This window comes from Triticum aestivum, chromosome 2A, assembly GCF_018294505.1.
Source record: "Triticum aestivum cultivar Chinese Spring chromosome 2A, IWGSC CS RefSeq v2.1, whole genome shotgun sequence".
Taxonomy (NCBI): domain Eukaryota; kingdom Viridiplantae; phylum Streptophyta; class Magnoliopsida; order Poales; family Poaceae; genus Triticum; species Triticum aestivum.
In genome coordinates, this window is record NC_057797.1 from 774,540,250 (window position 1) to 774,561,362 (window position 21,113).

The window sequence follows — 21,113 nt, forward strand, 5'->3', positions numbered from 1 at the left end:
GCCAACGGCCCGGGCGGACGCTCCGGACTTGGTCCAAAAATGCGTCGGTTGCCAGCTTTTTGCAAACCAAAGCCATATGCCACCCACCGCCCTCCAAACTATCCCCGTCACTTGGCCTTTCGCGGTCTGGGGGCTTGACATGGTGGGACCCTTTAAAGGCGGAACCCACAAGAAAAAATACTTACTGGTCATGATGGATAAGTTCACCAAATGGATAGAAGCCAAGCCTGTTAAGACGGCCGAATCCGGACCTGTGATAGACTTTATATCTGGGGTCGTACACCATTATGGCGTCCCCCACAACATCATCATTGATAACGGCACGAACTTTACGGCCGATGAGGTAAAACTCTGGTGCAAAAACATGGGCATCAAGCTCGATTACGCTTCCGTCTATCACCCACAAACTAACGGTCAGGTCGAACGTGCAAATGGTCTCATCATGAGCGGCATCAAACCCAGATTAGTGCGGTCCCTCAAGGAATCTAACACGCACTGGGTAGAGGAGCTCGACTCCGTACTCTGGGGGCTGCGGACCACGCCGAATCGCACCACCAGATACACACCATTTTTTATGGTGTATGGCACATAGGCAGTCTTGCCCTGCGACATAATTCATGACTCACCTCCAGTGCGCATGTACGAAGAAAGGGAAGCCGAGCTCGATCGGCAGGACAGTTTGGACGACTTAGAGGAGGAGCGCGACGTGGCAAAAGCATGTTCCGCATTCTATCAACAGCAGGCTCGAAGATATCAAAGCAGAGAAGTGCGGGCCAAAAACTACAACGTCGGCGAATTAGTTCTACGCCTGCCGGATAAGAAAAAGGACAAGCTGAAGCCCAAGTGGGAAGGTCCCTTCATAATCGACCAAGTCCTGACTGGTGGAGCATACCGCCTGCGAGATGCGTCGGATAACCGACTCGAGCCGAACCCATGGAACGCAGCCCGTCTCCGAAGATTCTATGCCTAGCGCCGGACTCTGTGTTTGTCTCCTTCCTCTGTCCATTTTTTACATTTTCTGTCTTACATTTCTCTCCTTCCCCTCTTTTCTTTTATAGCCCTTAAAGGCTCCTCAAGTGACGTGCTACTTGCGCTCATTAAACCTGGGGGCTTCTTTAACAGAAGCTTATTTACTCAGGCTTCACGCCCACCACATGTGTCAAACATCCGCATGTACCTTTTCTTCACCATTATATGCATCGATATGACTTAAGTTTTGGCCAAGCTGGGTTGCCTGGCTCCTGTGCTTACCCCTACGTTCCCGATTGTTCGGCTAGGTGGTAAAGGGAGTACCTCTGCGATTGTTACTGCCGGATCAGCCGGATGTGTACCTCAGACTGGGTGAAGCCGAAAGCTAGCGTTCTTAAGGGAATATTCGATCGGTGAACTATATATATGCCCCCAGATGATTTTCCTGCGTTTGCAGTCCGGACATGCACTTTAGGGCATGCCTCCCAGAGAAAGGAACCCCTAACGGAACTATTCTCTCTGGAAGATGTTTCTTACTAACCATGTAATATAACATAACTAGTTGGGCACTTGTCTGATAAAGCACTAATGACCCCTACGCCTGGTCTCCATGCATACCCCAGTTCTTACATAACCGGTAGGGTATTCGGACACACTCCGGACCGTCAGGTGCTGAGGTTGAAGCGAAAAGGTCGGCAACGACAAACGATCTACAATCCGGCTAGAAGGCATTACACATGTCAATTAAAAATTACATAGTCACTCTGACTGATTGTATTCCTCTTCAATACCATCTAACAGGTTGTCTAACTTACAGTCCTACTGGGAATACTTTGTGGCCAATTCTACTTGGCCGTACACTAAGCTTACAGGGATCTCCTTCCCGTCAGGCCCCACAGGTCCGACCTCGGCCATGTGGTTTGGGTCAGACTTCGTGTACCGCGTCTTCACCATGGCCCAGGCCTCCCTAGCGCCTTGTCGGCAGGTCGATATCTTCCACAACCGGAAGCGCCGCCGAGCTCCCTTAAGCTTCTTCGAAAGCTCTCCAAGGCCCTCGGGCATGGAGTGGGAAGGCCATAAGGCTTGGGCAACGCCTCGCATCGCCTGCCGAACTCGCTCGTGCAGTTGCGAGAGCTCGGGAAGAAGGTCACCCGTAGACCCGGGCATCTCCTCTGCAGGACGACCCGTTAGCATACCTATAGACATTACTCTGTTAGTCGACTTCCTCGCCGAACCCTTTTCTTTCAAAGATTTGCTTAAGCACTTACTAAATATGCCGCGTCGAAGCCGCTGATTCTCCTTAGTGGAGTCCGATAGCTGGCCACGAACATCTTTAAGTTCAACGTCCAGCTTGGTGTTGGCGTCCTGAAGATCATTCTTCTCCCGCCTCACCCTTGTCAGCATACTCTCACTGGCCTTTAGCCGGCGTAAGAGTTGTTACCTCTCCGGATCCAGTCCGGCGCCATCTGCAATATGATTTGTCAGATTTACACCCACGCCGCACTTTGCAAGATACTAATCTTTCAAAGTGTATCTTACCAAAGGGGGTCTCTTTGGGCTCCCCTGCCGCGGCTAGTGCGGCCTCCAGTTGGGCTTTGCACTCTTCCAGCTCCTGGGACAGTACAGTATTCTTCTCTGTAAGAACCTGCATAACAAATGATCCTTAAATCAGTTACTCTAACTGTTTCAAGTCTCGGGGGCTACTGGTATATATATATAATTACCAAAAAATTCTTACCCGTATGTATTTTACATATTGCTCCATGGCTCTGGCTAGACCATTTTGTGCGGCATGGAGGTACGCATCTCCCGAATTAAAGGCATCTAATGCCTCTTGGGAGAAACAAGCGTCGCGAAGGATTGTCCGGCGACGCCTGTGGTTCATGGCACTCTCCACCTCAGAGTTGGTGGCAGACAACCTATCCACATCCTCCATTGGAGGAGCGTCCGATGCGCGCCTTGTGTTCGCCTCCGCCTCCGGACCAGGCTTTGGAGCCTGGCTGGTGGAGGCACGGTTGGCAGCCTCTCCGGGTATAGTCCGGCGAGGTCTCTTTGTCCTGAAGAGAGCACGGGTGTTAATATGCCTCGCAGGTGTAACACCTGGGATAAGGGGGCGCGCCATACCTTTGCGCTGACGCCTCAGTCCGGACTGCACCTCTTTTCTGCCCACAGGGCCCTGCGGCCCCTCGTTGGCTTGCCGCCGCAGGTTCGGCCTCCCGTCTCAAAAACCTCCCCTGCAAAGCTCGGTTGTAATCAGAAAACTGCAAACACGAGAGGGTGGACACCTATTCGGGGTACTGGGACTTCGATCTCAGTTACCTGGGAGGCCGGGATTAGCCCTGGGTAATCGGCTGTAATGGCTACCAAGGCGTTGTCCTTGCTCAATTGATGGAACACTCCATCAATCAGCTCCACAGATATGTCCGGATCCTCTTGAGAGGCCGGGTCGAGGGACCTTCCTGGGTCCTCGGGTTGTGGAGGGTTGTTTATTTCCTTAACAGCCCGGCGCAGTTCCCGCGTTGAAGTCGTTAGACTAAATATTTAACAATGGGAATACAAAACGGATGGGCAAGTAAATGCGGTCGCTTACCCAGCTTGGTGGATTGTGCATAGAGAATCCACCTTGTGGGTTGACGCGGAGAAATTCCTCCTCTTCTCCCTTATACAAAGTGGAGAAGATCTTTAGTAGAGCGATAGCCGAATCCGGCCCCTTACGGCCGTAGCGGGTGGCATCGTCCTCCCCGTTGAAGTCCCACATGGGGTGGCTTCTATATTGAAGTGGCTGCACCCCCCGCATTATGCATTCGGCCATAACCCCTATCATGGTTAGTCCGGAATGGGCTAACAATCTTATTCGGCACATCAGGTAAATGATGTCCCTGTCACTTTCCCTCTGAGGGCTTCGTGGACGCCAGCTTAGGCGCTTCTTTAAGGGAGCACTGTCGAACTCAGGGAGGCCGATCCGAACAGGATCCGGCAGCGGGACGTCCTCTATATAAAACCATTCCGAAGGCCAGTCTTCGGACGCCTTCTTTGGGGTTCCGGATAGATATCCGGTCCCGGCGGTGCGCCACACTTCGGCTCCGCCCACTTGATACATTGACCCCTCCTTAGAGCGGGGCACCAGGCAGAATAACCTCTTCCACAGCGCGAAATGAGCCTCAACACCCAGGAATAGCTCGCAAAGGGCGACGAAGCCCGCGATATGCAATATAGAGCTGGGCGTGAGATTGTGCAGCTGGAGGCCGTAGAACTCCAGAAGCTCGCGGAGAAATGGATGAATTGGAAATCCAAGTCCTCTTATGAGATAAGGGACGAGGCACACCCGCTCTCCTTTGGAGGGATTGGGGGTGCTCTCCGCTTGCTCTCCGCCATTATAGGTGGCCAGTCCGGCTCGGACTGGGACCATATAGGCCTGAGGGAGAAATCCCTTGGCCTGAAGCGACACTAGCTCGCTGTGCGGGATGGAGCACCTCTCCCAGTCTCCAGGTTTAGGACTGGAAGGGCGAGAGGAGGAGCTGCGACGGCTGGCCATGTTGGAATGGACCTTTGCTGGAGGCGCTCTAATGATTACTCGTGGAAAGGAGAAGGTGTGGTTTGGATCTGGATCCCCATCCCATTAAATAGGCGGCTCGTTTATGCAGCTAGGGGCGTGAATGTAAAAATACCCCGACTTTCTGCATTCCTTTGATACGTGGAAGACGACCATTATTGGGCGTGGAAGCCAAGGTGCGCTACATTACAAAAATTGGACATTATTCAGCAGGTACACGGAATTTGGAGAAGAACCCGCCTTGCAATGCCGAAGACAATCTGCGCGCCGGACTCGTCGTCATTGAAGCCTGGTTCGGGGGCTACTGAGGGAGTTCTGGATTAGGGGGTGTTCGGGTAGCCGGACTATACCTTCAGCTGGACTCCAGGACTATGAAGATACAGGATTGAAGACTTCGTCTCATGTCCGGATGGGACTTTCCTTGGCGTGGAAGGCAATCTTGGCGATGCGGATATTCAAGATCTCCTACCATTGTAACCGAATTTGTGTAACCCTAATCCTCCCCGGTGTGTATATAAACCGGAGGATTTTAGTCCGTAGGACAACTTCATCATACAACAATCATACCATAGGCTAGCTTCTAGGGTTTAGCCTCCTTAATCTCGTGGTAGATCTACTCTTGTACTACCCATATCATCAATATTAATCGAGCGGGACGTAGGGTTTTACCTCCATCAAGAGGGCCCGAACCTGGGTAAAACATTGTGTCCCTTGTCTCCTGTTACCATCCGCCTAGATGCACAGTTCGGGACCCCCTACCCGAGATCCGTCGGTTTTGACACCGACAGTCATGTCTACATAGTTCTCGAACCCGTAGGGTCTGCACGCTTAATTTTCGATGACGATTTGTATTATGAGTTATGTGATTTGATGACCAAAGTTTGTTTGGAGTCCCGGATGAGATCACGGATATGACGAGGAGTCTCGAAATGGTTGAAAGGTAAAGATTCATATATAGGACGATGGTATTTGGACACCGAAAGTGTTCTGAGTGATACCGGGTCACCGGAAGGGGTTTCGGGCAAACCCCGGCAAAGATATGGGCTTAATGGGCCAAGTAAGGGAACACACCAGCCCACAAGGGGCTAGTGCGCCCCCTATAGGGCAAGTGGGAGACTGAAGGAAATATGCCCTAGAGGCAATAATAAAGTTGTTATTTATATTTCCTTATATCATGATAAATGTTTATTATTCATGCTAGAATTGTATTAACCGGAAACTTAGTACATGTGTGAATACATAGACAAACAACGTGTCACTAGTTTGCCTCTACTTGACTAGCTCGTTGAATCAATGATGGTTATGTTTCCTAACCATAGACATGAGTTGTCATTTGATTAACGGGATCACATCATTAGAGAATGATGTGATTGACTTGACCCATCCGTTAGCTTAGTACGATGATCGTTTAGTTTGTTGCTATTGCTTTCTCCATAACTATACATGTTCCTATGACAATGAGAACATGCAACTCCCGAATACTGGAGAAACACTTTGTGTGCTACCAAACGTCACAACGTAACTGGGTGATTATAAAGGTGCTCTACAGGTGTCTCCGATGGTGTTTGTTGAGTTGGCATGGATCAAGATTAGGATTTGTCACTCCGATTGTCGGAGAGGTATCTTTGGGCCCTCTCGGTAATGGACATCACAATAAGCCTTGCAAGCAATGTAGCTAATGAGTTAGTTATGGGATGTAGCATTACGGAACGAGTAAAGAGACTTGCCGGTAACGAGATTGAACTAGGTATTGAGATACCGACGATCGAATCTCGGGCAAGTAACAAACCGATGACAAAGGGAACAACGTATACCGTTATGCGGTTTGACTGATAAAGATCTTTGGAGTCCCGGATTTGATCACGGACATGATGAGGAGTCTCGGAATGGTCGAGACGTAAAGATCGATATATTGGAAGCCTATATTTGGACATCAGAATGGTTCCGAGTGGTTCGGGCATTTTTCCGGAGTACCGGGAGGTTACCGGAACCCCCGGGGAGTATATGGGCCTTATTGGCCTTAGTGGAATAGAGGAGTGGGAAGGGAAAAGAGGGAGGCGCGCCCCCAAGCTCAATCCGAATTGGGAGGGGGCCGGGCCCCCTTTTCCTTCCTCTCCTACTCCTACTTGGAAGGGGGGACTCCCCTAGGGCGCGCCATAGAGAGGGCCGGCCCTCCCCCTCCTCCACTCCTTTATATATAGGGGAGGGGGCACCCCATGGACACACAAGTTGATCATTGATCTTTTAGCCGTGTGCGGTGCCCCCTCCACCATAATCCACCTCGGTTATATCGTAGCGGTGCTTAGGCGAAGCCCTATTCCGGTAGCATCATCATGACCGTCATCACGCCGTCGTGCTGACAAAACTCTCCCTCGAAGCTCTACTGGATCATGAGTTCGTGGGACGTCACCGAGCTGAACGTGTGCAGATCGCGGAGTTGTCGTAACTTTGGTGCTGGATCGGTCAATCGTGAAGACGTACGACTACATCAACCGCGTTGTCATAATGCTTCCGCTTACGGTCTACGAGCGTACGTAGACGATACTCTCCCCTCTCATTGCTGTGCATCACCATGATCTTGCGTGTGCGTAGGAATTTTTTTGAAATTACTACGTTTCCCAACAAGAACACCAGACCAAAATCATCACAAGATCATCCACACCTACATCTTAACACAATAGAACCAAAATGACCATTGTATGTTCAAGAGCCGAAATGGGAGTATCAAGGATTTCTAGTTAGCTTGATCATGTATGACAATCGTGCTGCATAAGTTCTACTCCCGCATGAGTCGTTGGGTTTCCCCAAAGAGGAAGGGTGAAGTAGATAGTAGCAAAGTTTTTCCTTGGTTAAGAACCAAGGTTTATCGAACCAGTAGGAGCTTCTAAGCTAACAAGATAAACAACACCTGCACATAAACAAGATAAAACCTTGCACCCAACTGGAAAGAGGGTTGTGAAGGCCCTTTTCTTGCTAGTTACAAGATTAAAAGCAAATAGAGATATATAGTGGTAAGTCAAGTAAGTAAAAGAGCAATTTTGGTAGAAGATTTTATTAATGGAGAGTGAACCTGGGGGCCATAGGTCCACCAGTGGTATCTCTCTCTCTCAAATAGGTGAAGGGTATGGTAAACAAATTAAAGTTGAGCAATTGAAAAGATTGCAATATTTATGAGTAGGCATGATCTCATATATGCATTACGTCCGTAATAAATAGACCGTTAATCCAATTGCATCTACTACTAATACTCCACCCCAAAAGTGCTATCCAGCATGCATCTTAAGGTATTAAGCTTGCAAGAAACAAAGTATCATAATAAGAAAGATGAGACAAGGTAGACAAAAAGAAGTCAATCAATATGAAAATCCTATCGTTTTACCATTAGTGGCAACAATACAATACGTGTCTTGGTACTTTTTTTCACTAGGTTAGAGCACCGAAAATTGAACCCACTACAAAGCACAACCCCCTCTGAAGAAAAACCCATCAAACTTGGCCAAAGAAGATAGATAGATCGGAGAGCATACAAGCTATCTAATTATGCAGCAACAAAACCCAAATAGATTCAATTGATTTTAATGAACAATCTGATCATAAAGTGACAATTCATCATGTCCCAACAAACACACCACCGATTACATCGAATATATCTCGATCAAGAACGAGAACATGGAATTGAAGATCCAAGAGAGAGGGAGAGAACCATCTAGCTACTATTATGGACCTCTAGGTCCTAAATGAACTACCCAAACATGGTCATGGAGGCAGCAAGGTTGATGAAGATGGCTCTGGCAACAGATTCCTCCTCGAGCAGGGCTCCAGGTGGGATCTCTTCAAAACAGAGACTTGCTGCGGCGATAAAATTCTTCTGGAGGCACAGCGGATGGTTTTGGTATTTATACAGTTTGTGGCGGTGGGATCAGGTCAAGGCGGTAAGTAGGGCCCCCATACGGACAGGGGGCACGACCACCCCTGGTCGTGCCGACACCCTTGTGTGACCCTCGGTGCACATCTCGATCTCTCCCGAAGCTTCCTGTGTTTCTTGTTGCCCAAAAAAATCATGTTAAAATTGACAACGTAATTTGACACCTGTAGATATTGATTTCCCGTGAAACCAAAAATAAGCAAAAAAAAGGAACTGACACTGGGGAATAAATTAATAGGTTAGTCCATAAAAATAATATAAATTACCATAAAAAGTATATAAAAGTGATAATATAATAACATGAAACAATCAAAAAATATAGAAACGTTTGGGACGTATCAACATCCCCAAGCTTAATTCCTACTCATTTTCGAGTAGGTAAATGATAAACAAAGATAATTTTTAACAATAGGTGGCTCATCTTATTGCTAAGTATAGTTTTGACAATAGGTCAGACGGTATTCTTGTTAATGATGTTCCGGTATTCTTGATCAATTAATGCAATCATGGTGTGAACCTAAGACAAAAGTGATTCAAATTTGACAATAAGTAAGTAACAACAAGCTTTCAAGCTTGACTCCTATCAATGAGTTCCAAATCTCCAAGACGGCACCCCTTGGAGGCCTTCTGCAACGGATGCTTTTCTAGCACGGAGCACTCCATCACCGACACGTGGCGCGTGCCGCAACAGATGCTTTTCTAACGCAGAATGCTACGTCACCGCCATGTGGCGCGTGCTAGGCGTTTCTCCCATTGGAAAGGACTCTCTTTGTTTTTAATGTATTTTTTTGATTCTTTGTTTTTTTTCTAGTTTTTTCTTATCATTTTTGGTTTCTTGTTTTTTTAATCTTTGTTTTTAATTGTTTTTTTTGAATTTTTTTAGGTTTCCATGTGAAGCACAGTTTGCAGTTCTTGCATGAAAAGCCCAACCGTGCTTCCACAAAAAGTGAAGCACATATGTGCATCCATGTGAAACACAATTGTGTTTCTATGTTTTTATTCTATTTCCTTTTTTCTTCGGTTTCTAGTTTTTCTCTTTCTTGGGTTTAATTTTTTTCCCAACTTCTGATCTTTTTGGTCCTGAATTTTTCGTTTTTATCTCCATTTTTGTTGGTTTTTTGAGATTCGGTTTATTTGTTTCTTTTTTTGGTTTCCCTGTGAAGCACAACTGTATTTCTTGCATGTAAGCCCAACTGTGTTTCAACAAAAAGTGAAGCACAATTAAACTTCCGCGTGAATCACAACAAAAACTGTGCATCTGTGCTTCCCTCAAAAAATTGAAGTACATATGTGCTTCCGCATGAAAGCGCACATCCCACACAAAACACAACTTAGTTTAATTGGAAGCACGAGTTAGTATAGTTTGGAAGCACACGTTGTTACTAGTTGAAAGCACACATTTTTCTAAAAAAAAGATGATTCAAACCTATCAACATGGGAACTAAATTTGAAGATCTCGACTTAAGAACCACAACGATGAGAACGGTTGATGATTTGGACACACCTATAGCTTATGGAGATCAAACATTACAAAAAAAAAGAATAAAAAAAGCACAAACAAACTCACCATGGCTTCCGTGCGTGGGAAGAAATCTCAGAAAGACTTGAGGTTGCGACAAATGTGACACATGCAGTGCGTCATTTGACGTCAGCCATCAGAAAACGTGGGAGTGGCCTTTGCGAGAGGTACCATTGACTCATGATTTCGGGAAAATCCCCTCAAACCCGCCCCAAAGCTCTGATGCCAAACAGGGCCTTAACGTTAAACCAAACCCAGCCCAGCCCAGCCCAGCCCAGCCCAGCCCAGAAGGAGGGGGAAAGCGATGCATGGATCAACCAACCCCGGCCCGATCCGATCATTCTCACTTCTCAGGGGGAGGAAGAGGAATATCCCGTTACGCCGCGAGCATTTCCTTGGTGGCCCACAGGAAGAGGAAGGAATCGCAGGAGGTCTCGCAACCCGCACGCACGCACACGAGACACGACGACCATAGAGTAGAGGCCAATCTGCAGACTGCAGTGCACACACGCAGCCTCGTCTCCTCCGTTGGCAGCGGCAGCAGCAAGAGAAGAGGCGGCCGCCCCTCCCAGCCCCCAAAGAGCGAGTGAAGAGAAGAAGCAGAGCCGAAATGAGGCGCCCCCTCCCCCTACTCCTCTCCTGACAAACCTCTCCCCCCTCCCCTCCCCTTGGTTCGTCCGCCCGTCTCGGACTCCACGGCCGCCCCGCCCCGCCCCGCCGCCCCACCGGTAAGTGCGCCGCCCCTCCGCCGGATTCACTGCTCGTCGGCGGCCCCCCGTTTTTCGATTGCGTCTCCATCTAATAATGCCGGCCGCCTCTCCCCGTTCCTGATTTTCGATTGCGTCTCCGCCAGGTGCAGGGGAGGATGGATTTGTCCAGGTTCGCGTCTCCGCGCCCCCCGGGCCTGCAGATCGGCGCCGCCGCCTCCCTCCGGGGGGCCTGCTCGCTGCGCCGACCCCGGCACAGAGGCGGAGTCCACGGCGGCCGGGGCGGGAACCTCATGGTCGCCTCGGCCCTCCGCGGCTCAAGCAGCGGCCTCTTCTACGCCGCCCCGAACCACGCCCGTCTCCGGCTCACACGGACCGGGTCGGCGGGCTGCCAGGGCAACGACTCGCTGGCCTACGTGGACGGCCCGCTGGAGGGCACCAAGGGCAGCAGCAGCAGCTCCAGCGAGGGCAGCGACGAGGCGGCGGGGTCCGACGGCGAGGAGAGAGCCCGCAGTGCCGCTGCCGTCGACGTGGACGATCTCAGGGACCTGCTGCACAAGGCCAGGAAGGAGCTGGAGGTGGCCAGGCTCAACAGCACCATGTTCGAGGGCAAGGCGCAGCGCATATCCGAGTCGGCCATCGCGCTCAAGGACCGTGCCGACAGCGCGCAGACCGAGGTGTCCGCCGCCGTGGCCACCGTGCAGGAGATCATCAGCAAGGAGGACGACGCCAAGGAGGCCGTCCGCAAGGCCACCATGGCGCTCTCCATGGCCGAGGCCCGGCTGCAGCTCGCCGCTGAGGCGCTGGACGCCAAGAGGGGCTCGGTCGGCCAGCTGGAGGTCAGCCTCGACGACGTCGAGGAGGAGGCGCTCGCGTCCGCCCAGGAGGAGATCAAGGGGTGCCAGGCCAGCCTGTCAAAGTGCGAGGAGGAGCTCGGGCGGGTCCAGGGGAAGAAGATGGAGCTGCAGAAGGAGGTCGACAGGCTGACCGAGCTCGCCGAGAGGGCTCTCCTGGACGCCTCCAAGGCCGAGGAGGATGTTTCCAATATAATGGTGTTGGCTGAGCAGGCCGTGGCTCTTGAGATGGAAGCAGCCAAGCGCGTGAACGACGCGGAGCTGGCGTTACAGAAGGCGGAGAAGGCGGTCGAGTCCGTTGTGGAGCTGGTGCCGGCTGCTGATGGGCACATGAGTGACGAAGAGGACGATCTTTCTGATGTTTATGACTATAGCGGTGACGGCATGGCTGACATTTCTGAAAGGGATGAGGTGTCAAATGTCGAGCGTTTGATGCAGATTAGCGACTTGGCTGCTGAAGGCATCGAGCCACTTGAACCGTCTAATGAAATGCCTGTTGAAGAACGCGGTGACAAGTTGCTTGTTGAGCCTCAGAAAGAAGCTGAACCTGACGTAGATAAGTCAAAGCAAGGGAAGAAGCAGGAGTCTTCCAAATCATCGTTGAAGAGGTCATCTCGTTTTTTCTCGGCGTCTTTCTTCTCCTCCAAATCGGATGGAGAATTTACACCTACATCTGTATTCCGAGGGCTAATGAAATCAGCAAGAAAACAAGCACCAGCTCTTGTTGCCGGGATACTGCTTCTTGGCGCAGGGTGAGTTGCATGGTAACTGATATATACATTTCCTTGGCTTCTGTTTTGCAGTAAAGATTTGATTTCACATATCTCCATCTGTTTACCTTGTATGCTCTTCTAGTATGCCCATTTGTCGTTCTGTGGAATAAATATAACCGTGCGTGGGTGCTTCCTTTTACAGTAGTTGAACCAGCTCTTTCTCAAATGACGGTTTCCTTGTGTGTGTACCATAGGGCATTCTTCTTCAATAGAGCTGAGAAGAATAGTCAATTGTTTCAGCAGCCAGGCATAACCACCACAAGTATTGAAGAAGTTACCTCCACTGCAAAGCCCATAGTTCGCGAGATTCGGCAGTTACCACAAAGAATAAAAAAGCTAATCGAGCTCTTACCTCATCAAGAGGTATTTGTCCCTGTTTAATCTGAACCTGTATATCAGTGAGTTTCATAATTCATTTGTCTGACCACTCTATTACCGCTCATGTAAGCTAATTTAAAGTTTAGCTTCCTTACGCCCTTTATTGCCCTATTCAGGTAAATGAGGAAGAAGCTTCGCTTTTTGACGTACTATATTTGCTGCTGGCCAGTGTTGTTTTTGTACCATTATTCCAGAAAATACCTGGAGGTGAGATATGTTTATCTGCTATGTGTATGTACCTTGATAAGAACCAGTATATTTGTATGCTCAGTTATTATATGCACTTTGATATCCTAGGTAGTCCTGTTCTTGGATATCTTGCTGCTGGTGTCCTCATTGGTCCCTATGGTCTTTCTATCATCCGCAATGTCCATGGAACAAAGGCAATTGCTGAATTTGGAGTCGTGTTCTTGTTATTTAACATTGGCCTTGAGGTACAAGCTGAGTGGTTCTAAAGATTCTTTCTTCTTTCAGGAAGCATCAGTTTAATATATTTTTGTATCTGCAGCTTTCTGTGGAAAGGTTAAGTTCGATGAAGAAGTATGTCTTTGGATTAGGCTCTGCTCAGGTAATTTCAATGCCTATATAATCATCAAACAGTTGTCCATGCGGATTACTCCCTGACAAATTGTAACAATCGACAGGTGTTGGTTACTACAGCAGTTGTTGGTCTGGCAGCTCACCGTTTTGCAGCACTACCAGGACCAGCGGCAATTGTTGTTGGGAGTGGTTTGGCTCTATCATCCACAGCTGTCGTCTTGCAAGTATGATTTATAACCGGCAATTATCTTATTTATCGAATTTTGCTAGGTTGGTTTTCAGCACAAGTCAATTATCATAATCAAATGAAGTTGTTCATCAGAAGCAATTTCTTCAGGGAATAAGTAGATTGGCCGGATTTATGTTGTGGTCATACTTTGAATATTCAGGCATAGACTTGGTTTATTGAAGTGCTTTCTTTCGTCTACATATTTATCTGCATTCTTCAAAATTCTATCAGAATCTTTTTTTGCTCTGCTGTTGAGTACTTGCTGTTTTTTGCTTCACCAGGTACTACAAGAACGTGGGGAGAGCACATCACGGCATGGACGCGCCACATTTTCTGTGCTACTTTTCCAGGTACAATTTCAGCATGGTCTGACATATACCTTTTCAGGGCTCTCTCCTTATGTTATTGCCATTGTACTTTATCATGCCCCTTCGGTGATGTTCATAAGCTTTGTTTTTTGGCCATGGGTACAGTTGTAGTATCTCATTTTAGTGAAAGAAATGAGTCGACCTTTTGGTAATGGCAGCCTTGCACTTCTTTTTAACAGATGTTTCTTAATTTGTATCCAGGATCTGGCCGTGGTGGTTCTGTTGATATTGATCCCACTCATATCACCTAATTCTTCAAAAGGAGGGGTAAGCTTTTTATGTCATGTGCTTTTCCCTTGTCGAGCTAGCACATTTTTTTTCTTGATGCACGCCATTTTACACATTTTTCAAAGAATCCACATCACATAAACTGCTCACCCAAGTTTCTGAACTCTCTTCTCTGATTTTCACTTCTACCGAGCACTATAAAACCCATGTTCTTCCATAATGTTCTTGAATGTATAGAGCTATGTGAATATGATGATATTTCATTGCACTAATGTCCAGAGCCATGTGTTTAGCCTTTCTGTTTGAACAGTACGGGTATGGCCCTTGATACCTTCTCTGCTCCTTACAGGTTGGGTTCCAAGCAATATTGGAAGCTATGGGAATGGCTGCGGTAAAGGCAATAGCTGCTATAACTGCCATCATTGCTGGAGGTCGTTTGGTGAGTTGTATATTCGTTCATTTTAGTTGGCATGCTTATCTTATGAGAAACTTTGCATAACTCTTCTTAACTGCCTGCTTAACAAGCACACGTACATAACATGCATTTATGTGTAGCTGCCGCTGTTGTGTGTGCGTTTTAGTCCTTTTATTTTGCACCTGCATTTCTTATAATTTGATTGTACCTGTTTGACTCACATTTTCGTTGTTGAGCAGTTCCTTCGGCCAATTTACAGGCAAATTGCTGAAAATCGGAATGCTGAGATATTTTCAGCAAATACTCTCCTTGTTATATTTGGGACAAGTCTTCTTACTGCTCGGGTATGTATTTTATTTGATTAATTCCGAGCCTGCTTTCCTGAAATCTACATCTCATATTGTTGTACATTTCTTTATAGGCTGGCTTATCGATGGCACTGGGAGCATTTTTGGCTGGTTTGTTGTTAGCAGAAACAGAGTTCTCCTTGCAGGTTGAGTCGGATATTGCTCCTTACCGTGGCCTTCTGTTAGGTCTATTCTTTATGACGGTGAGGGCTCTGAAGACAATCTCACTAGATATTAATTCCTGTATACCATTAGGATTTTGTTGCAGAGTGTACCATTCTTATGTGATGGAGCAGATATAATAATGCAGTTTTGCAGATACCATAATAGGTCAATTCTTGTTTATTAGTTCATTAGTCATGGAGTCATCGACATATGCATTGACCCAACATGAAATCCTTATTCATTTCATTTAACTGTTCAATATTGAACCGTTTTCGCTCCACTCTAATCTTACTGCAGAATTTCATTATTATCACAAGTTTCTCGTATCATATATTTTAAATACAATTGATGATCATTTGTGCTATCTCAATTGATGCTGTCAACACGCAATAATATCTTATTTCTTTTCTAGCAGGCAACTTCATGTATTTCTTATTGTTTCAATATATCTTGCTCTTATAGAGCTATTATTTCTTTCTTTCAATAACTTGCCATGCATAGAATCATAAGAATGCCAATAATTGGTGTCATATCACTTATGTTTGTCTTAATTTGGATTTACATGCCATTAACATTTCAGAAATTTGTTTCTTGGACATCAATGCTTGAATTACTTTAGAACATTTCTAATTCCTTTTGTAAGTTCCGACCATATTTGATACCTTCTTAATGCTTACCCTGGTTTGTTTCTTTCCAGGTTGGAATGTCTATTGACCCAAAGCTGTTTCTGTCAAACTTCCCAGCAGTCTCTTTGATATTAGGTCTCTTAATTATTGGAAAGACACTGTTAGTAACATTTATTGGTAGAGTGTTTGGAGTTTCCACCATAGCTGCTGTTCGGGTTGGTCTTTTGCTTGCACCTGGTGGGGAGTTTGCTTTTGTTGCCTTTGGAGAAGCCGTTAACCAGGTATTGTATTTACTATTTTCTTTGACTGTACCTCGTGTTTTGTGTTTTCCTATTGTTAGCCTTATAGGAGATGAGATATTTCTTTCTCACACGTGAGTTTATCATGGGAGCAACGATTTTTATAAATGGCAACGCTGTCTTTGCAGGGTCTTCTATCGCCTCAATTATCGTCATTATTATTTTTGGTGGTTGGCCTTTCAATGGCTATGACACCATATTTAGCTGCTGGAGGGCAGTTTCTAGCATCAAAATTTGAGCAGCATGATGTCAGGAGTTTATTGCCAGTGGAAAGTGAGGTATATTCTTTCTTTCCTTTTGTCATTGGTCAGCTCAGCTATCACCTGTTGTTTTGGTTACCTTTATGGCTTTATCTGTAATCATGGCTTAATTAAAAAAATATTTTTCTTAGTCTAAATTTTAAATTAGTGAACCGTCATCTCCGACTTTGAGAATCCGTACTGTCAGAAAGTATGCCCAACTTCCTGCATTTACATGCACACCCCTGTGCATTCCTGTGTTATGTGTATAATAAAGCCAGATAATGTATTTCTTTTTAAGTAACTGAGCAGCCTTAATAACTCAAAACAGCATACATTAGAAGCCTTGTTAAGTATATATATATGATATAGTAACTTTCAGTGTGTCAGTACTAAACTACTAGCACTAATGGCCATCTGTAAATTGGACATTTATTTTGAAAAGGAATTTGTTTGCATTTAATTTCTCAGTTATACTGATGGAGTAATAAAGTTTTTTCCTTACATGATGGTGCCGGTATCTTGAAAGAAATTTAATAACCACTTCTGAACCAACTAAACTGAAAGCAAGGTGCCCTTTGCCTGCCTCCATCTGAATATTGACGTTGATTGGTTGGTCACTTAGTGGATTGTATATTTTGTTCTAATTTAGTGCCATTACTCGGCAAGGAACAGGCAGTTAATGCCTGTTTGCACAAAAATGTTATAGATATTATGTTTACAAGCAAAAGTTAGGCCAACATTGGTTAGAACAGGTATTGTTAATTGTTGCAAGTCATATGACCCCTGTCCCTGAAAACAATCATAAAAGCAAGGGAATAAGTAGTCCAAAAGCCAGTTAGGTCAGGGGCACTGTATGCAAGCGGCTTGTTTTCCCCAATATAAGGAACTTTAGTTGATAAGTACTCCCTCCGTCCCAAAATTCTTGTCTTAGATTTGTCTAAATACGGATGTATCTAGTTACGTTTTAGTGTTAGATACATCCGTTTCTAGACAAATGTAAGACAAGAATTTTGGGACGGAGGGAGTAGTAATTGTATATGAGGTATTTGCCAGCTTAGTAGTACATGCCGGATGTGAAAAATACCCAAAGCAAGATACGTTTGCTTCAAGTTAGAATATCATTACTTTTGTACAATCTCCTCTGCTTACAAGTGATATTACGGCATCTATTTAATTTCCTATAAGATGCTGATTCTCACTGAGCTATAATTTTGTTTGTTTGTGTAGACGGATGACTTGCAAGGCCATATTATTATTTTGGGATTTGGACGTGTTGGGCAGGTTTGTCATGCTATCCTCATGAGCTATTATATCTACTATGTTCAATAGTTTTGATAATACATCTTTTCCTTGTGCTAGATCATCGCCCAACTCCTGTCAGAACGGTTAATTCCATTTGTTGCGCTTGATGTTCGAAGGTATGGTACTGGATATGGAAATAACCTTATTTGTAACACAACTATCCAAATGTAGTGAAACATGTTTCCATTACTACAGTCAAGTGTTGATCCATGACTCCATGAGTATGGCTGCGATATGTATATCAATGCTTAAGTCTGCGAATTACTTTGCTAGTTTTAGGATTTAGCTATGCTGTGTACTAATGGTTGCTATCATGCTTCTTTGATGATTAACATGTAACTAGAGTTAAATTCTGCTATATCAGCAAACAATATCTGTCAGCAAACCATCTTGAAGGATCCAGTAAGGACTTGGAAACTAGGAAAATAGTAGCGACCTTGGAGTGATGGACCTTACACCCTACTACTTCTAGTTACTGTTGGTTCCCCTTCCATTATGATAGACCCATACAAACTAGTGTAATTTGGTTACCATTCTATCTATTTTAGTCTACTGCTTGTTCAATAATCAATAGTCAATTTGTCAACTACTCTGATAAAGTCTAGTGCAGTTTCCACCATTTAATTCTGGGATTCTTTTCAGTGATCGGGTGGCAGTTGGGCGCGCACTTGATCTACCAGTATATTTCGGTGATGCAGGAAGCAGAGAGGTATGCATAATTTTACAGAACTCAATTATACGCTTGTCAAAACACAGAAGCAATGATTTATTGGTTTTGGCTAGGTACTGCACAAAGTTGGAGCTGAGAGGGCATGTGCTGCTGCCATTACTTTAGATACTCCTGGTGCAAACTATAGAGCTGTATGGGCTCTGAGCAAATACTTCCCAAATGTGAAGACATTTGTCAGAGCACATGATGTTGATCATGGTGTTAATTTGGAGAAAGCTGGTGCATCAGCGGTAAGTAAACACCACAAAACAATCTATTGTGTGGTCCTAAAACATTATTTTGGGCAACTTATATGACGAAAGGCCATGTGGTTTGGCTAATTATTTGAAATGTGAATGGTTTTATTAGTTTATCAAAACAAATTGCAATTCAGCAACCTGCCTTGTGAAACGCAGTGTTATAAAAGTGGATCTACTAGAATGTAAACAAGCGGGCGCCCCTACCTATTATGTATAATCGCTACTGGTGGGTGGGCCGAACACAGAATCATGTCAAAACCATTCATGACAAGTACAATTATTGTTCAATGCATTGGAAATCAAGAATTTAGTAGCCAACCTCCCTCGTGCTGTTCTTTCCATGTATATTCTTGTCATTATCTACCCAGTTTTTCTAATCATATACTTTATCACCGTCAACTATGTTTATACAATTTATAATAAAACTGCATTCAAAACTTTTTTAGGTTGTCCCTGAGACCTTAGAACCAAGTCTTCAATTGGCTGCTGCTGTTCTTGCTCAAGTAAGCTCCACTATTATTCTGTTCTGATGTGCTCATTCAGAAAAGTATTGAATTTGACGTGTAAGCACCATCTTCTTCATGTACTGTATCGCAGGCAAAACTTCCAATGTCCGAGATTGCAACAACGATCAACGAGTTCAGGAATCGTCATTTGTCAGAGCTAACGGAGGTGTGTGGTTGCATCATAATTTGGTGATCTTATCCGTAACGCTTTAACCATCAAATTATTATGGATGACACAACAGATAAAAAATATTTAAAAGATGCAATTGCTTTGAATTGAACACGGTATAAAAATTAGCTTACAGTGAATTTTCATCATCTGTTATAGTAGCGCTTTGTGAAGAACTACTAGCCGTTCGGTAATGAGTAGTGCTATACAGTATATGGTCATTTGCATGATTTAAAATGTAGGTATTTCTCAAACATTTTTAGTGGAAAAACGCTAGCTCCACATCTCATATTAATTGAGCAGAGCGGTTTGTTGTCCATGTCTCAAAACTCAAAAGGACATTGTTGTCTGCTTCTTCCTTGACAATCCAGATGGACAAACAATAAGTAGACGCCACAAACACAGTATATGTTCATCAACTTGCCGAGACAACAATAAATTTCTTCTGATTAATCGGTCTCTGTTTGCTCTTTCACAGCTTTGTTCTACAAGTGGGAGCTCCCTAGGCTACGGCTTCTCTCGAGTCATGTCGAAAACGAAGCCTGTGGTCTCTGACGACGAGAGCGACACCATTGATGGAGCCCTGGCGATCTGAGCCCACTACGCGAACGTAAAAGGCTCCGCCTCCCTTGTCCTCCTCCCAGGGCTGTACAGTAGATGTGTTCGCGTATAGAAAGGTAGCAAAAATAATAGTCCGAGCGTACGATTGTTACCGATCTTGGCAACATTTTAGCTCTTCCATTTTTGGCATGGTAGGACATTTGTTTCTTTTTTCTTTTCCAGACCACTGTTTCTTCCTTTTTTTTTTCTTTCGAGCCCTGTTACTCCCCGTCAAGTAGACGGTGGAAGATTTGGTTATCAGGGTTGCATGCAGGACACTGAGAATTTTGCAGAAAGTGTCCGCCATTTTGCGTTTGCTGTTCTACTCTACTCTTATCCAAGTTTTTGATTTTCTTTCTTTACAGAAGTTGAGAAAGGTATTGCTTCTTGCATTGGCCTCTGTTCTTTATTTTTGTCCCAGACTTGGGAGATGACCTAGATTTTAGTAGACATACGTTAATTACTTTTCAATGTAAATTATGGCAAAATATATTTCATGGCCACTTTGAATTTTTTGGACAGTTAAATGGAGTATATCAAATTGTGGGCATGTTTTTGTTTTTTTTTATCTGATTGATGAGTTCTTGTATAGTACAACAGATCCGGGACATACCTGTTGGGTGCTGCCTTGGCCTGGTGGTCGAGGATGGAGAAGTGGAAAGCACTAGCACCAGCAGCACAACAAGGACCATAGAGGGATGCAACTGAGCTAGTTCGATGCCAAGCTCGACGAGGAACTTCTCCGCGAAGGGGCGCATAGGAATGCAGGCAAACACTCAATGGAGTCCGGGTGCCGCTCTCCCGAGAAGTGACGCTCTTCTTCTTTTTTTTTTTTTTTTTTTGAGGGAAAGAAGTGACGCTCTTCTGGGTCAAGGAGGACCCCCGTACCAGTAGGGAAGCATCCCATGGGCTTTAGAGGGCTGAGGTCGTTGGCATCCATAGAGGACGGATTAAGGTCACTCTCCGGCTCATCCATCCATGACTTCCTCTTAGTCGCCGTCTTTCTTGATCTTCGATTGTGTACCAAAGCCAGGGCTTTTGCCACCAGAGCCCCTGCTCCATCCCGCAGAGGAGTTGCCCTTCCGATTGAAAGAGTGTGGTGATGGATCACGAGCGTCACACCTAGAAACGAGAAAGCGCTTAAAAGAGCAAGCATCGTGAGGAAGGTAGGAACACCACTGTCCCTCGGCCCCCCACCCCCAGCGCTCTCTCTCTCTGTTTTCGGAAAGTTCCTGGGAGCTTCCAATCCAGTTTTGGGAAGCTCCCATGACATTTTTTCTTTTCTTTTCTAGGTTTTTTCTTGTTGGCTTTTCTAATTTTGCCGTTCATTTTATAATATTGTTCTTAAAAATTTACCCTTTTATACCTTGCCACTATTTTCATATTCGTGGACAAAATTTAAATTCATGACCATTTTTTCGGATCTCAAA

The 21,113-nt window shown here is 45.5% G+C and overlaps 1 protein-coding gene across 1 annotated transcript; it reads left to right on the top strand.

Moving 5' to 3' along the window:
• The first annotated feature begins 10,442 nt into the window (after window positions 1-10,442).
• Window positions 10,443-20,075, top strand: LOC123191132 (K(+) efflux antiporter 2, chloroplastic). Its single transcript, XM_044603911.1, has 21 exons — window positions 10,443-10,694; window positions 10,820-12,279; window positions 12,495-12,663; window positions 12,795-12,885; window positions 12,976-13,112; window positions 13,187-13,246; window positions 13,323-13,442; window positions 13,729-13,797; window positions 14,017-14,082; window positions 14,393-14,482; window positions 14,698-14,802; window positions 14,880-15,008; window positions 15,668-15,877; window positions 16,024-16,173; window positions 17,365-17,418; window positions 17,497-17,555; window positions 18,082-18,148; window positions 18,223-18,399; window positions 18,855-18,911; window positions 19,006-19,080; window positions 19,562-20,075. Exons 2-21 carry the CDS (start codon window positions 10,832-10,834, stop codon window positions 19,676-19,678), a joined length of 3,450 nt encoding a protein of 1,149 aa, XP_044459846.1. The 5' UTR covers window positions 10,443-10,694; window positions 10,820-10,831; the 3' UTR covers window positions 19,679-20,075.
• The last annotated feature ends 1,038 nt before the right edge of the window (window positions 20,076-21,113 follow it).

Coding starts and splice junctions, on each gene's coding strand:
- LOC123191132 (XM_044603911.1), top strand. CDS start 10,832: ATGGATTTGTCCAGGTTCGCGTCTCCGCGCCCCCCGGGCCTGCAGATC. Junction 12,280..12,494: donor ATACTGCTTCTTGGCGCAGG/GTGAGTTGCATG, acceptor TGTGTACCATAG/GGCATTCTTCTTCAATAGAG. Junction 12,664..12,794: donor AGCTCTTACCTCATCAAGAG/GTATTTGTCCCT, acceptor TGCCCTATTCAG/GTAAATGAGGAAGAAGCTTC.